At 41.2% G+C, this 16,889-nt stretch overlaps 1 protein-coding gene across 4 annotated transcripts in view; it reads right to left on the bottom strand.

Annotated features, from left to right (window-relative positions):
• Positions 1-2,817: 2,817 nt before the first annotated feature.
• Positions 2,818-16,889, bottom strand: part of LOC121588307 (protein Skeletor, isoforms B/C) — a 32,615-nt gene continuing 18,543 nt past the window's right edge. For 3 of the 4 annotated variants that reach the window (XM_041906066.1, XM_041906067.1, XM_041906068.1), the window contains 8 exons: positions 12,096-12,207; positions 8,631-9,050; positions 8,474-8,494; positions 7,945-8,296; positions 7,367-7,853; positions 6,379-6,509; positions 6,127-6,296; positions 2,818-6,049 (listed from right to left, as the gene is read on the bottom strand). In XM_041906066.1, the coding sequence (XP_041762000.1) occupies positions 5,867-6,049; positions 6,127-6,296; positions 6,379-6,509; positions 7,367-7,853; positions 7,945-8,296; positions 8,474-8,494; positions 8,631-9,050; positions 12,096-12,207 (1,876 nt within the window). In that variant the 3' untranslated portion in view covers positions 2,818-5,866. The remainder of the gene's footprint in view (positions 6,050-6,126; positions 6,297-6,378; positions 6,510-7,366; positions 7,854-7,944; positions 8,297-8,473; positions 8,495-8,630; positions 9,051-12,095; positions 12,208-16,889) is intronic. The other variant, XM_041906069.1, reaches the window with a different exon arrangement.

Here is a 16,889-nt window from a genome sequence, read left to right as displayed (position 1 = left end):
TTCCGAAGCTGATTCAGGAATTGATTCCGGAAACTGAGTCCGGACGTACTATCCGGAAATGATCTTCAAAGCTAGCCGGAATCGATTCCGACAAAAACTTCATTTTTCCCATCACTAATGTAAAGTAGAAGTCTTCGATCGGAAGAAGGTTTTTCAAACGGAACGATCGGAACAAGATTAACATTTTTGAATTTTTGATTTGTTTACCGGAACAATAGATTCGATGAACACGGTAGGTTTGATCGAAACAGAGGGTTTGGTGGGAACGGAAGGTTCGGTCAGATCGTTTAGAGCAATCGGAACAGTCAAAACGATTGGAACCAGCATTGCGAACGGTAATGTAAATTTAATGCTCTTGGTTGAAATTTTCCGAACGGAGGATGAAATTGCTCTGGGGATGAACCTTGAGCTTGCAGAGCTTTGCGGCGAACTGAACATCCGGTGACGGTGGAGAAGCTTGTCAACTTTTCATGGTTAAAAACTTTTTGAGGATGCCGGACTCATGCCCCGCTAACAGAAGAGTTTAACAGAGTTCCTGTGTCACGGGTTCTCATCGTCCATCGTCCACGGAGCTCATCACGATAGTACTCTCTATCCACTGTTATATGCTGGGCTATAATTATTAACGAAGCCACTGGCAGCCGCTCAGTCCACCTACCGTTAAACCCGCCTAAACTGCTAAACTGCAGACACCGTAAAAACCGATATAAAACACTGTGAAGCGTACCCAAGGGAAATAGTTTTCGCTGGATGTTGCAAATGCAATTATTTTTCTATTTCAAATTAGGAGGAAGAAAAAACACAATTTTCGCTTTTTTCTTCGTATTTGGTCATTTTCGACGTGTCCAGTTGACTCCGATCGAGTCCGGCTAATTCCGGACGACTCCGGTCGATTCTGGCCGAGCGTGGTCGATTTCGGACGAATCCAATCGACTCTAAACGAGCTCGGTAGACTTTTTGATGATTTTTTATTTCTCTCGCCAATCACACTCGATCGGAGTCAACGGAGTACCCCAGAATTGACGAGAACCGTTGCAAGTCGACTGTAGTCAACCAGGGTCGTCAGGAATCAGAGTCGTCGGAAATAGCTGAATTGAATGCGAATTTTGAAGTATGATTCAGTTTTTCAAGGCCGGAGTCGGAATGCATCGAAGATTCCACTCCGAATTATTCGTCACAAATTACCGTATGCAGCTAGTTACTAGGTTGGTAGTTGACAGGAAATTGCATCTGGATCCGTTTCTTTCGACCTGCAGGATCAATCAGTAAAACTTATGTTCTCTCTTTTCCTCCACAGACTTTTTCGTTTTGCTTAGTTACCGTTAATGCTTTATTTAAAACTAGATGTGTTTGTTTTGTTGGTTGGTTTGTTTGCTCTTTTTGTTTGCTTGCTTATTATGTAATATCCTTGCTTCCAAGTTGTAAAGAATTATTGTCTCTCACAATCATCAGTTTTTGTTTAGGATTAAGATTTTCCGGCCGTTTCTCTAGTAAAGTCGGTGTGCGGTCGCATTTACCGTCTTCCAATGGCCGCTTCGATTCGAAATTATGCTTCGATATTGGTCAACTGGTAGGGAACAATGTAGAAACTGTTTCCAAAAACAAATAATAGAACGTCACAGTAAATTACACAGTGTGCTCTCGATTTTCTTCATATGATGGTGCTATGATTCCGGTTGAAATTCATTCCAATCATACACAGTGACAGAGCGCAAGAATGTAGCAGATCTGTTCATTTATCGGTGCTATATTGTGATGTTTCTTTTACGCCTTTTTATCCATCCTCAATCAATATTGTATGTTCGAATTAGCGTTTTAAAATGAGTAATGATGACTTCTTTTCAGTATTGTGTATTTTTTCTGTTCCTTTTTGTTTTAGTAAATGTTTTGCTGTTTCATCTAATTTTCCTTACACCCCCTTACTCTTTATTGTCATGTAATTGACACATGGCTATTTTACACAAAGAGACACATAAAGTAATCAAAATTTGATTATTCTTATATTGGGTTTGACAAGCTTTTTAAGTTTTAGATTGCATTGGTCACATTATCTGCTACGCACCGTAATGTATACCGAGCTAGTTGTGTGTTCGGTAGGTGGAAGCTGTACCGTTTGCGGTAATATTGTCGCTTTCAAGTCAAGTAGAAATCAAAGTTTGCGTTTTCGTGCTCGCATTGTAATACAGTAAACAAATGATAACTTCAGCCTTAAATAGCCTGGCTAAAATACATAACATTCTTAAAGTTAAAAACCAACTTTCAGCACAATTTGCAGCCGCTACAGGGAAATAATATCATTACTAGTACAATGTGTTGCTCAAATGTTTGTTTCCACTCCACATATGATCCAATAGTCTTGCGATCGGGATGTAAAATTACATGTACAACACTATCAACGTTTACTTTAGCAAGATTTGCTCTATATGGTAGTTTAGCTTACTATTATTGTCGCTAATATATTATTGTCCTTAGTTCAGTGTTTGCCGTTGATGCAATGATGATGCGTGTAAATGTAGGTTCGCTTTAATGTGCTCCTTGCCGACAAGAATTATTAGTATTCGTAGTAGTAGCAGTAATAGTAGTAGTAATAATAATAGTAGAATAAAATGATCCACCAGTGTTAACAACCACCCACACATCTCATCGGAGAGAATGGTGGGTATGGTGCTACATTCATAGTGGTGCGGGAGTGGGTGGTGATTTTGATGCACCTATGTTGTATGTTTTAATTTGAGTGAATTGCATTTCGCCAGCCTATTTTGAGTTTTTCTTTGCTAAATTTACACTTATTGGTAAAGTTTTGTTTCTCTTTTTTTGTTTGCTTGTATTTTGATTCATTTAATTATTGTTTGAGCTCTGCTCGCAGCACATTAAACAGCGCGTCACTTTCAATGGGATGCTGTATATATATATAATGCTCTCTCTCTTTTTCTCTGCTCCAATTTCGGCTTTTAATGTTATTATTGTCATTTAGTACTTAATTTGAAATTCAATTTCCATTTACAGTTTTCTTCTCTTTCTTTTTGGCTGCTAGTTGTGCTGTTTGTGAATGTATTTGCATGGTTTTATATTTTGTGTTTGAATGATTTTTGTTAGATAGGGTTTTTTTTCTGTTTTACTTATCGCTATTTGCAGCATGATATTTATGTTTAGTAATGAGCAAAATTTTGAACTCCTTGCTAGTTTTGCTTTCTATTTGTATTTCCAAATTTTTTGTCGCAATTGAATCGAAAAATCATTGTGATTACAATAAACTTTCACTTTCGCCATCTAGTGATAAACGAAGAAGGTGTAGCTAAATTTGTGCAGTTTTTTATTCCACCAGAACAGTAATTCACCCATGCGAATTTCATTGTGTGCCTTTTATTTTTCTTTACACCTACATACCACTTTACAGCTATATTTGAGTGAGCAGTACAGTACCGAACCGAATTAGCATTATATATTGATGGGTAAAGAACATATAAAAAAGCAATATCTATTAGCTTAATCCTAGTTTAGTCTAGCTTAGTTGCACATATTTCCAACGGTTTTATTATTGTCAAATTGTCTTAATTTCACATTTCTTCGAAGGTTTCGCGGAACTACAAAGAGGCGGCAATAGTACCGATTCCGAGCGCTGACCTTACCGAAGTTGAAGTTAATTATTTCTTAAACTATCTAGAGTGTACTGTTGTTGCTCTAATCGATGGTTACGGCGTACAGAGGTGCAGCCAAATTTAGCTTTAATCAGAGAGAAGATTTATGTTGTATCTTTCTCACATCTTCTTAATTACTTCTTAATACAGCGCCCAGGTGCAATTGCATACACAATTTCTTACTTTTCCTCTGCTTGAATGAAGTAGCATGCGATGGGAGTTTGAAAATGTCGAAACAGCAAAATGGTTGTAAAATACATATTATTGTCCAACTCGATTGGTTTTTCACTCGGTTCAGTTTTGCACATTTTTTTACGTTACGTTACTGTAAGTTACGTCTCAATCTCAATCGAAAGATTGCAAACACGTTTATTGTCTTTTACACTGTAAATAGTGTCCGTTTTTTTTGCACTGGTTGTACTTTACGAACCAGTTTGAAGTTACTTATTGTCATTCGTTTTCTATCGCTTTGAAAAAAGCGAAACTTGCGCACGGCTATAAATATGTAATATGTATATGGTTTTACATAACATTCACGGGTTTGTGTTCATCTCACTGCTAATTATTGTACCGTTTTGTCTCACGTGAGACCAGATAATAATGTTTCGATGTCCTTCCTTGTGTACGCTTAAAAGCCTGCAAGTGTATGGCATAGCCCCATTTGCGTCTGTGCTCGATAATAGAATAAATGCTCAATAAAAACTACTTTGTAAGAGAAACAATATGAGGAGCTTAAACTGACGCTGTAACATGTAACAGTTTTTAAAATTAGTTTAACAACTTTGATACGATCACAAAAAATAAGAAGAAAGTAACTGTCTCTAACGTAGCTATAAAACGGGAAAACAATTGAAATGTTCATCAAACGTGTAGTAGGTATTTGATATTATCGCTTTCTGCGTACACATATTCGTTTCGTTTGCAACCTACCTTAGCCATGAGCTGGTCACGCGTTTTGTTTGTAAATTCTTTTATCTAATGGTTGCCTGCAAAGCTTAGCTTCGTGCATAGGTTATTGAATCGTTTCTTTTTCCATCACACTAGACTCTCGATATTCCCACACAGCTCTCGAGGACAATATGATTAGCTAAATAATTGTGCCTTGCATTTCTTTTCCACTCTTGTATCGTGTCCTTATATCTACTCACATCTCCACCTTCTCCATCCATGTTTCGTCAGCTTCCGCGATTCGTGTCGGTCACGTTCGTTCCGTCGTGCTGCAGACGTTCTGCAGGCGTTCTCCCACTAGTAAGATATGTTTTTCGGCGATATCGCATGGTTGTATGGGTTTGTTCGATAATGCTAATGCATTGTTGCAAGCATTCGATAGTTTTTTTGTTAGTTCTGTGGCACGTACTGTCACTGAAATTGCTCCATTCAAGCAAACGAGGTCCGTTTGCTGGCCAAGCTTACCTAGAATCGGTGTTGGGTGCCCCGCCAAAACCGAAGCCGGAGGGACCAGTATCCGTTTTGCAGTGTAGCGCTCACTTTAGCGTTTCTAAATCAACTTTAAACTTTGTTGTTGCCTACCTAAATTTGCCTACTTGCTGCCTGGTAGGCATTTTGACCGTGGTGTTTTGCTCATTGCTGTCCCGGTGAAGCACGGTGAAGCTATTGGGTGGTTGTGGTTCTACATCGGCTACACACTGGTTGCATAAATGCGCGCATCTTATTGCAGACTATTTTTGCTTTGCGAATATGTTTCGCGAGCAGTGAAGGCAACACAATCCAGTTACGATTTGACGCGGTACTGCTACGCGGGTGCCGGTAGCTTCGATTACTGTGGACGGATAAAGACGTTTAACTTCCTTCACTGCGGCTCGTGCTGACGAGAGTGAGAGCGGGGTACGAGTCAAAAACAAATCATGCGGTGCACGCGGCAAGAGACGATCAAATCAGCATTTGTGTGTAGTTTTATGAACAAAATGAGCCCGGTTGCATATAGGACGCAGCGCATTGAGTGTGTACTTCAAGCATTCCTGATTTCCCACCCACAGCAACACGTGCATGGGTCAGCAATGGAGCAAATGTACGGTGCAGATTGAAAACAGCAATTACAGTAAATGGCAGAGAACCAAAAGGTACTCGCTTTTTTTTGGGTCCGACAGACTCACGCCTAGCCTAAGTGTTGCGCACTACTACTATTGCTCGCACGCAAATGACAGTTCAAACAGGGGACTCCTGTACCGTCAGAGGTGCATCTGTTGCCTAGTGTCTGCACTGAACTATCAAAAACCTCTGGGCGGTAGTGGCAGCAGAGCAAACAACCCGGGTACCAGAGCGAGCAGGAGCAGCGTGTACAGGACGGTAGACGAAACCGACCCATACAAACCATGCGAACCGCTGATCTTACTAGTTTCGCCCGCATTGACGACGTGAATCTTCCAGCCGAGGTTGCGATGCGTGAAGCACTGGGCCGAGACGTGGAAAAAGAGCAATGTTAGACGCTTAGCTTACTAATATATTAATGAATGGTAGAACACCTTACCTGATAATACACCAGATCGGGCGTTTCGTCCACCACCGTCCAGTTAAGATAGGCAGGCTGACCGTTCGGATCGTCGCAGGACAGTTGGAGGGTTTTCTTGTACTCGTCGAAGGTAGCAATTTCGGCCGAACGATCGATCGTCTTGTGCTTCCATTCGCAGTATCTTCCGGCTACAAATACATGATATAAGCGTGTTATTATTAAAAGCAAATGTCGGAATTAAAGATGAAAAAAAAACCTTTCCACACTTACCCGCTGTTGGATAGGCGTATCCATCGGCATCATATTCTACGCCGGCGTACACCGTCTCACGGCGCTTCTGGGCTTCAGTTAGCTGACCGTAGCCGCCCTCATTCGAGCTGGTAATGTACAGTGGATGATATCTGTGGTGAAAAGAATGTGAAAAGTTAGTTCATTGCGTTTTCTGGACAGCATTTTCATCCCAGTGATTTCAATTCTCCCACCCGAATGCAGCTAGGTTGGAGGTTGAGTTTGGAGTATGGGAAAGTTAATCATGATGCTTTCATTTCCTTACTTTCATACCAAAGAGTCAGAGCGCTTTGGGGAAATTAGTGATGGATATGGGAGGAAAAAAGGGAGTTTCATAACTGAAGGTTTGTTCAACTTTTCTTCATGACATATGCCGGTTTTGCATGTTACTACAATATTCAGAACAGCATGAAAGCGGCGGTGAAAATAAAATATAAAATAAATTTTGTGTGAGGGCCTGCAGAACGGAGCAAAGGATGAAACCATTAAATTATTTTACTATTTTCCATCAGTTTAGTGGAACGGTTTAACTGTAGCACTAAATGCGGAATGTCATAAACCAGTCATGTCCAGACGCTCGGAAATAGTTACATGAAAGATAAAGTTTTATCTGGTTGAGGTTGTGAAACACACATAGTGGTTCTGGTGCCTCAGAGCTTCTTACTTATGGTATTTGTGCTCACAAGTTTTCTGAACTGAGGACTAAAAAGAATGTTGCATATTTATTGAGACATTTAAAAGTAATGAATGCTCAAAGTTATTCTGTTCTTAATTAAATCAGTTACCGATTAAAATCTTTTGAATATGGCTTTAAGATCGATAACTATTCTGCAACAAATTCAGCGAATTTAAAATATAGAAAAAGGATATTAGAACAAAGACTTCAAAGGGTCTGCCATTCGTTGTTCCCATTTCAGCTTTTTAAACAATGCACTTCAAGCATAGATCTATGAAAATTATCTCAACATACTTAGCCGGTTGCGTCGTCTCATCACCGCCCTCGACGATAAATGTGTAGGTCTGCCCGCGTTCGACGTAGATTTCTGGAATCAGCAAATCATTCATGTACCAGGCAATACCCCAAGACGGATGGCCAGTAATGGGCGTGTAACCGCGTTTGCCACCGGTCGGACCAATGCGAGCCGTGATTGTCTTCTCGCCCAGGATTGTGCGCGATGGCCATGGTTCCGGGCCGTCCTCCTCCCGGAAGCTATCTAGGGCATCGGTACAGGTGTGATCGTTCTTCGACGCAAAGTCAATCTGCACGTCATCCACCGTGACCTCCGTGCCAGTGTGCGAGTGTGCGTTCGCTTCATCCCGTGAGTTTAATGGCCCGATAGCAGCAATCACCGATATTTGACGATCCAAGGGATAGGCCCGGTCGTTGACAGCTTCGTTCGTTTGCAGCAGCCGGCGGTACTTGATCTTGGTAACACCATGGCTACGATCACCGGACACTGCCGTAGAAGATGAGAGCAAAACACAAAGGAAATTCGTCAAAAGAGATACTATGCAATAGAGCATATATACCATGTGCTCTCTACTTACAAATTTCCACATCGTTTTTACCACCGATCCGCTCATCCGGACAGACGCCCAGCTTGCCGTCGCACTGGGCCAGCGAGGACATGTAGTAATCCTCGGCCCGGAATCGGCGCTGACGGCGATCGTAGAACGCCACCACAACGTCCGCACCAATCATCTGCGGGTGTCCATGGCTGCCGGAAATACCGAACGCCATGTACTGGTCCTCCCGGATACGCCCAACCAGCTCGATGACGATGAAGTCATCCATCACCTCCCACATCACGTTGAGTTTACCGCGCAAGAGCTCTTTGCAGTTGACATTTGCCGGTTTGCTGGTGGGCTGTGTTATCACCGATGATGTGGTCGTGGTTGTCTGAAAGTTATTTGTAAGCGAAAAACAATTAAACATTCATCAGTTAGTGGCCGTCGGTGAAAGTCATGGCGGATTAGGCGATGCTTAAAAAACAACATTAGTGCATCAAAGCATTAATCTTTGAACTGTAGACATGAAACAGAACGATTGAATTGTAGGAAAATTTCGACTAGTTACCGGTTTGTACCACCAGGGCGGCTTGTTAGTGAAGGAAAGAAAGGTAAATGGAACATGTTACATTTTGAAAATCACATTACATTCTTGCAACCATGGATTGTTACCAGCCATGTTGGCTTCTACTGTGTCTTGGCATCGCTTCTGTAGTGTAACCTACCGCTATCTTCGTTTGTCCTAGTGCTGGCGGAACATCCAGATCCTTCGGGATGTAGACGTGCCCAAAGTTGTGCCGATACTCCACACACCAAACCGCCAGCCAGTCGATATCGTACACGGTAAGATTTCCCGGGAGCTGAATTTCAATATCTTCACCCTGATAGCCACGCAACGGGTCCAACGATCCGAGCTCGTTCGGTACCTTCGTGCCCATAATGTTTGGCTCGGAACCGTTGCCGACCCAGAAGTAAGCATCTGGGCCAGCACCGTCATAGTGCAGGTTGGGAATGTAGAACGTTTTCGCGTCCAGGATGCTGATATTGCTCGAGCGAAGCCCGTGCGCTAGGCGCTTAAACTCGGGTAGTACCCGTGGTTTCGGCACGTCCAGGCCTGGTGGGATGAAAATTTCTCCAAAATCGACCTGTTGAAGTGAAAATGAAAAATTACAAAAAAAAAAAATCATGAAAATCGTGAAATTGATGTTGATGGTTTGGTGGAAAAGACATAACACAAGAGCTGAAAAAGAGCACTTGTGAGCTATGCAAAGTGTCCGTGTTTGCTGTTCAACAAGTCTTTGTGGAATTGAAAATGTTGACTGTTGCTGACGTTTATTAGACCAGGCGAACATTCATTTTCGCTCTATTGTGATGGCAAATTTTAATTGGATTGCCACTCAATTCCAACGATAATGATGATATTTTTGGTTAGTTGGAAGAACTATAGCAAGTTATCGAAGGAATTATTTTCTTAGACCTAGAATTAGGACAACAAAGACTTTCCGAGGCATTATAAAAGTATTCATACACCTGCCAAGCGCTTTACGCTTTGAAGATTGAAATACAGTATTAAATGAATTAGTTTGCTTTCAGCTTTGATTTTTCTAATCATGTCGTAGACATATCGACATGAACCAAACTGGTTAACCATGATGGCAAGCGACTCATCCACTACACTTACAATAATTACAACTCGGAAATGAACAGTAAAGTAGAGACAGAACAAACTGTGGTCGAATTTCATAATAAAAATATCGGTCTTGATTATTTTTCCATCCATCGTCTATCCCCTCGTTTGCAGACAGGCACGTTGGGACAAAAAGCTAATCATCTCATATTTGGTAAAGTGATTATACAGGTACTGTCGTACTAGTACGGGAACGCGAGGCAGCACCCCAGGTGGTGTGTTGGCTCCGCAGCAAAGGATGGTTACGATGGCAACGGGCTTTTTGATGGGCGAAGAAAGACCACCATAACGATGAAGGTGTTCACCGATACCGTTCGAGGTGACTGTTGCCCACGCACGCGCACTAGCGCGACGCAATTATTCGTCCAACCCCGCCAACGAACCAGCCAGCAGGACGAAACGGTACGTTTATCGAAATTATCAATCCATTCGCCGGTGTGGTTGTGCGCGGACGTGTGCAAGATGTGGGTGCAGGTGTAGGACGACGGTATCGGTTACAGGACGAGCGGTTGCGATGATTTTTGTGCGTTTCGATTTTCCAAAGCAAAGCAAAATTCCGTGTCGGTTTGGTTGGAAGGGCACTGTGACATTGATGTGGCTTTTTTCATCTGTCGATTCGATTGAGTGAATTACTACTTTCGATCCATTTCCTGTAACCGTGGTGACGCAAACGATTAAAACCGATAGCGCGGGGCTTCCTTACCGGGAACTGTAAAATTTCAAACATTTCGCCGTCACAGATCAAAGGGACAGTTTTGTGTGCGTAAATGATGCTAATGATAGCCGGAAATTATTATAAGCGTTCTATTTGCGTTATATATATAGAGCGATGGTACAATTTACAAGGCACGTGGTGTTTGTAAGCCGATAAATGTTGAAAACGTGTAGGTTCTGTGAGGTACACGAGAGCACATATGGCATATGATAAGGGCTATCAAAAATACGAAAACATAATTTATTTTAATGATTTTTACTAAATGGCATAAATCCCGCTGCTAAACTTTAATTATTTCATGGACTCATTAATTTTCACATTTAAATGACCATTATTATTTTTTTTAATCAAAAGTGGCACGATTTTCAATGCAACACAATTGTATATTTCAATTTCATGATTTTAAACATTAATAGCATACTGGTGGGCAATGAATCCTGTGTAATGCGATACAATATAAGTTCGTAGAAAAGAATTTAAAATTATACTTCTGAACTTGCCTAGTTCTTTGATCTTTGAGCTTTTCTTCTCGTATAGTACAATGCCATATTTGACAAGGTATGCCTTTATGCTGATATTACAACATCAGTAAATTTGACCTGGAGAGAGGGTGACTGTTTAAATAGAAAATGTTCTTTGAGATAAATATATCATTATTGTATCAATACTGGATATGGTTGTGTAAATAATTTGAAATAGTACCAGAAGGTAAGGGTAAAAAATCTGACCTCTAACATCAGGAAATGACCAAACGGTATCGTAGTATTATGATGCCATCTGATCTGCAACTGTTTGAGTCAAAGTCTGATAGACTGTTGACTATGTTTGAAAGACTGACAGTATGTTCAATTTAATTCAATGTTATTTTATTGTTTACTTTAGGTTTAACAATAGAAGTTCACATTATCTAATTATTAGAAGTTCACATTATCATTATCAGGGGTCCCGTAACACCCGGATCACAATTAAAATAAATAGTTTTTTATTATTTGAACAATTTAAATAACAAAAATAATCTTGGCTTTTGTACACAAAATTCAAGCTTCAACAATACAGAGCTATAAAAAAATATTAGACCCTTAATTGTTTGTGCGTTCCCGATGAATCCGCGTGACTCGAATATCCGCGCATGTCGATTTTCGCGGTTTTCGACCAAAATACAATTGGTTACTCGTTTTTTTAAATTAAATTTATATTTTTTAATTTTTAAATTAATAAAAAAAGATAAATTAAACACTTTATCACTAATTTGATACGATTCGTGAAGAATATTCTGATATTTTTCGCTTGTAAGTGGATTGAATTTATTAACAAAAATGCAATTATACCGCATTGGACAATTCTTGAAACAAATTGTACTGATTTGACATGTAATCTGTCAAATTTAGAAAAACCGCGTATGTCCGAGAACCGCATAACTTAGGAACAGACTGTATGTTAAAAATATCAAATCAAAATACCTTCAAACTTCTTGTTCTTTGGCACAACAACCGTTGTCGGTCAAGGCCTGCCTTTGTACCCACTAGTGAAGTGAGCTTGGCTTTCAGTGACTTATTGTTACCATAGCAGGATAGTCAGTCCTACGTATGGGGGCACGGTCTATTCGGGACTTGAACCCATGACGGGCATGTTGTTACGTCGTACGAGTTGACGACTGTACCATCAGACCGGCCCAAAAAAAAAACTTAAAAATACGCAATTCAATTGTGTAAAGGTTTTGTTTTGTAGTTTTTATAAAAATATTGAAAAGTTTTCGATAAATATGTTTTTGAGGATTTTAAAACATACCGTAAATCGACGACACCAAACCGAAAGCCATCGAATGTCCCGTATGCGTTTTCCCATCGGTAACTTAAGGATAATGTCCGTATTGGTATGTTGCTGCAACACCGGCGGCTCTCTGAAAATACACAAAAAGTGAGAATGTCAATCCAAAGGAGTTTATTTAGTTCTCTTATGCATCTTTTGAATGTGCAGATTTACAACTCAACAAGAGAAGAATAGTATCTACAAAAATGCATTTGCTGTCAAATTTCTCGATGTTCAAAGCACAAAGAATATTAAATATTTAAATTATGAACATTTTTTTGAAAACTTTTTTGGTTTTATTAAAAGATTAACAAAGAAGCAGCCTCATAGAAAAACAAAAAATTTGTAAATTGTACGATAGTTTTGATGTTGAAAGTTACGTTAAATGCAAATGTTGAGGTTTAAAATCTTAAAAGGTTAAAAAAAAAAGTAATACCAAATGTTCTTTTGCAAATAACAACTTCAAAGAACGTTGACTTGCGAACGTTTGCGAACGAATTGGTGAAAGATGATGGAAAAGCTGATCTACCGATCAAATAATTTCAAAGAGTATATCTATTTGTGCTTGATTCAGAACGAGAATCAAAATAAAGAACGCTAAATCTAAACTCCAATCAAATGTTTACATATTTTTAACACTTTCCTCTGGAAAACAGGCCGGTGGCAAGAACTTTCAAAACATTCATTTAATACCATCTTTCTGTTTGAATATATCGCAATTGTTACCCTTTGACAATCCATTCTTAGCACGTATCCATTACAAAGGATGTATAAGTAATCTCTGCGTCTGGAAAATGAGGTTTGCCCTGACCAACGGTTCCTGCCCAGGCCTTCACATCGTTGTCCAGCCGCAGGCATCGTCCCGCACAAACGTTATCATCCATATTAATGCACGTTTACATTTTTATGCTGATGACATTCACCCTCCACTCCATGATCATGAAATCGATGAGCGTGATATGCGATTTGCGCCTCGCTCCGCTCCACTCGCGCCATCACTTTCTCGGACCAGATTTTCCCGATGCCAATTGCCGGTTTTATTGCGCGTTTTTGTGCGCTAGAGTTTCATTTCCCCTCGCACCATCATCACCTATTGTTTTGTGTTGCTGTTTTAGTAGTGTTTATGTGCGCAATCTCCGCCCAAACCTCGAGGTCAGGTTACACAGCAACATCATTGTGCTTTATGAAAACTGATACAAATTCCACACAATCGTTTGCACAGTAGCGCTACCGGGAGATCGGGCCAATGTGTTTTTTTTTGCTTGCCGTTTTGGTCGTTTCCTCTCCGTCAAACATTACCTTCTCGTCTGCCACTGCGTTGGTTCAACCCGGGCTCCCATTCCCTCCGGTTGCGGTTTCGGTGTCCGATGTCGCATGCGCCCTTAATCGATCATTATTTAATGAGGTGTAATCTAAGATATATAATTCGTTATGCTTGTTTCCCGTGCAGATTGCCGTGCAGAGCGGGGGTCTCGTGCCATCCCTTCTTCTTCTCGAATTAGGGAAGCGGCGGGGGAAGCGAAAATGGACAAACCGAGCAAAACAGGGACGGCAGGGACGACAGGGAAGAAAAATGTGAATCATTTTGCTACTATTGCTTTCCACTGCTCGTAAGCGCTCGGGGATAGAAAAAGGGCAGAAGATCAGGGAAATTTGTGTTTCTGCCGATTCGTTTAAAACGAAACGCTGTTCGAAAAGAAGCAGTAGCGACAGTTTTTCAGGTTACTTTCCAGTAGTGCGTCCAGAGTTGGTCCATGACTTGGGACCGTTGGGTGGTGTGGGATGGGTTTGTTGCTTTTTTTGTTCGCTTTCTGGTTCATTTTCTTTCCCGAGCGAAAGCATCCGCAACAAACTGTTCGGGTTTTAACGTTGTAGAGAAAAAATTCTTTTGCGAGCACCGAGCAACCAAACCTCGGGCACAAAGCAACTTTGAAGCTGGCAAACCGGCAGTACACTGCCTTTGCCCCCCCCCCCTAGGGTGCTCCAAACGCTGGGGAAATAAAACGGAAAGCACGGAGACGAGATCGTTTGGTTTTACCAAGGACACAGAGATTTACCGAATCGAGTGACAAACCAGGCATGAAGCAAACCATCATACCGAGCTCCCTTACCCCTTTTTACAGCCCTTACAGCCGTTTCTCTAGCCCGCCCGCCAAGAATGTGCTGATTTTCATGACTTCATCATGGTGCCGTGGACTGCCGGGTGCCGACTCCTGCCGACGGCAATGGTTTTCGGGTTTTGAGGTTAGAACTCCAGCGCGGTGGGATGCGCTCGGCATGATTCCGTGCCTGGGTTTTGTTTCGACGAGTGAGAATGTGGTGTGTTTGCCTTTCCCGGACTGGTTGTTGTGACGGAGAATGGAGAAGGTGGTGAGGGTGGACAATGATTTCGCACGCATGTCCTACCCCGGGAGACTGAGCTGGGGCATTCTAAGCCGTATCTATCGTGGAACGTTTTTTTAAGGGGAAGAATCAGTTTTTTTCTTTTTCTCTTTCTGCTACCCCACCCACAACGCACTCAACCTCCCCTTCCAATTCTCGTTTTCTTGTTAAGCTCTTTGGAAAGAATCACAACAGCATCACGCAGCATACAAAAGGGAGCAAAACGGAGTGGAACTGGGCTGAGCAAGTGGATTTCCCAGCAATCTGTTCGTTATCCTTGCGTCCTCAGCAAAAGGAAGTCACAAGTGTTGAGGGAGCGTTGAGGGAAACTTGATCGAAGGCAACAGGAGCACGGCAGCTGCCCCTCCCCCCTTCCCAGACACCTCTACTAGCGTGTTGTCGAGCCATCCCTAGGCTTTATTGTATTCTCCATGGGTAATATGCTTTGATGAATTCATATGCTGACGGTTCCGGATTTTCAACAGCGCACAAACGACAAGGGGGAAGCGACACATTGTTCACCGGGTGGACTCTGCACGGTAGCAGTTGCACTCGAGAGTGCGCGAGGGTTTGCCGTTGGCATGGTGTTACGGTGGCGTGTTGGCCCGCAAGCCGGGGGTATGGGACTGCCACTGCCTAAATCCAGTGCCGATTGTTTGACGAGCATAATTTGATGAACGTAAAATGATTGGCACAATCAAATGATAACCATGAAAACAGACGAGTCGACCGCTCGAAGCTCTGTCTCGTTGATGGGTGTATGTCAGGGTGCGTATGTATGTGTGTGAGGGTATTTATGCATTTACTGTTTATATTGTAAACATGCAACATGTTCAAAGGGTTATTACACTGATTTACTGTGTTTTAATATTTGTGTTGAAAGATTAAACTCTAACCCTTCCCTGGCAATTCACGTCACTGTGTAATGGAAGTGAAATGTTTTTATTTGACTAAACTCGATTAACTTGTCATCAATTGCAAATGGATCTAAATTTGATAAAAAAATCGGTTGTTTTCTAACATTTCAGTTGGTGCTCTAAAAACATAGATTTAACGAGAGGAAAAGGAGAATTTACGATGCAAAATAATACAAGATTCATTATTATATGATGAAGTTTTAGCCACAAAGACACTCAGAAAAACCATGTGATGATATTTTAGTGATTATATACCTAAAATTATATATTATTTGCAGTAAGTAGTATCATACCACGGCGAGTTTTAAATAATTCGCCGGATATGTGTTTTTACATATTTTAGTTTATTAGTCCAGAACAAAGAGTAGGGACATCACAACACGGAATAACCACTCCAGTACTGACCGGATAAATGACAAATACTGGAACTAAAGACAATACTTTTCCGTTCTTGTTTTTGAATGGCGATTGACTAAGCCTAACAGCCTAACACGAACACGGAAATCGATGTCTAACGATGTAACTCATATATCGCCGATGATGAATAACCGATCTAGGGCAACACCTAGTAGCTTATGGTCAAATATAATGGTTTTATTAATCACTTGAACCACATAGCCGTACAATTTTTCACGGAGATAGAAAGACCGACCAACCGACTTTTCAAATCAGTATAAAAAATATAAATACAAATATAAATCAGTATAAGAAATAAAAAAGCTGTATTCCTAATGGTCTTGATTAAATGTGTGTTGCCATTGCTGATATGGAATAGAGACATGCTATGACTAAATAACTTTGGAGTTTATAATGGATTCAATCGGTTAAAGTTATTCTATTTGATGTACCATGATCAGCAACATATTGATTTGAAATTTTATCGCAGCAACAAAGCATATATTTACTCATGATTCGCGCTAAAAAGACTTGTTTAAATGCACATAATTCATTGCCCTGACAGGCTGAATAAATTTCCTATCATGTCTCACACACAAGAAAAAACTCCTAATGACAGAACATGACGCAAAGGTATACATAAAAGTGGTGAAGAAAAAATGACTTCAATCCATTACCGTTTGATCTGGGTCCGTTGGTGGCCGATGATGTCGGCTGAAGTAAAATCTGTACACAATCATACCTTCCACCTGAATCGTTGTCGCAAAGCTGACCGACATTGACAGTTCAGCATCGGTAATGGTAAAAACCCGCCTCACTGCCCGATAAAGTGGTACATGCTGTCTATCAACGCCGAGTTTCGATTCTTTCGCTACAATTATTAATGATGTGCCGAACGTGTGGAAGTGCATTAAACCCGTACACGCCACGTACACGCCACCGGGAGGCCACCCATTTCCTGCCAGCAAGACCACATAACACAGCAACGGCAAACGAGGGAAATGAACTGCTTTTTTCCCCCCAGTGAACGTGCTGTCGCTGTGGGCAAGGATACGCACGATGTCGCTGTCAATGCTCG

Source organism: Anopheles merus, chromosome 2R (genome assembly GCF_017562075.2).
Source record: "Anopheles merus strain MAF chromosome 2R, AmerM5.1, whole genome shotgun sequence".
NCBI lineage: Eukaryota > Metazoa > Arthropoda > Insecta > Diptera > Culicidae > Anopheles > Anopheles merus.
This window is presented reverse-complemented; position numbering and strand designations above follow the sequence as displayed.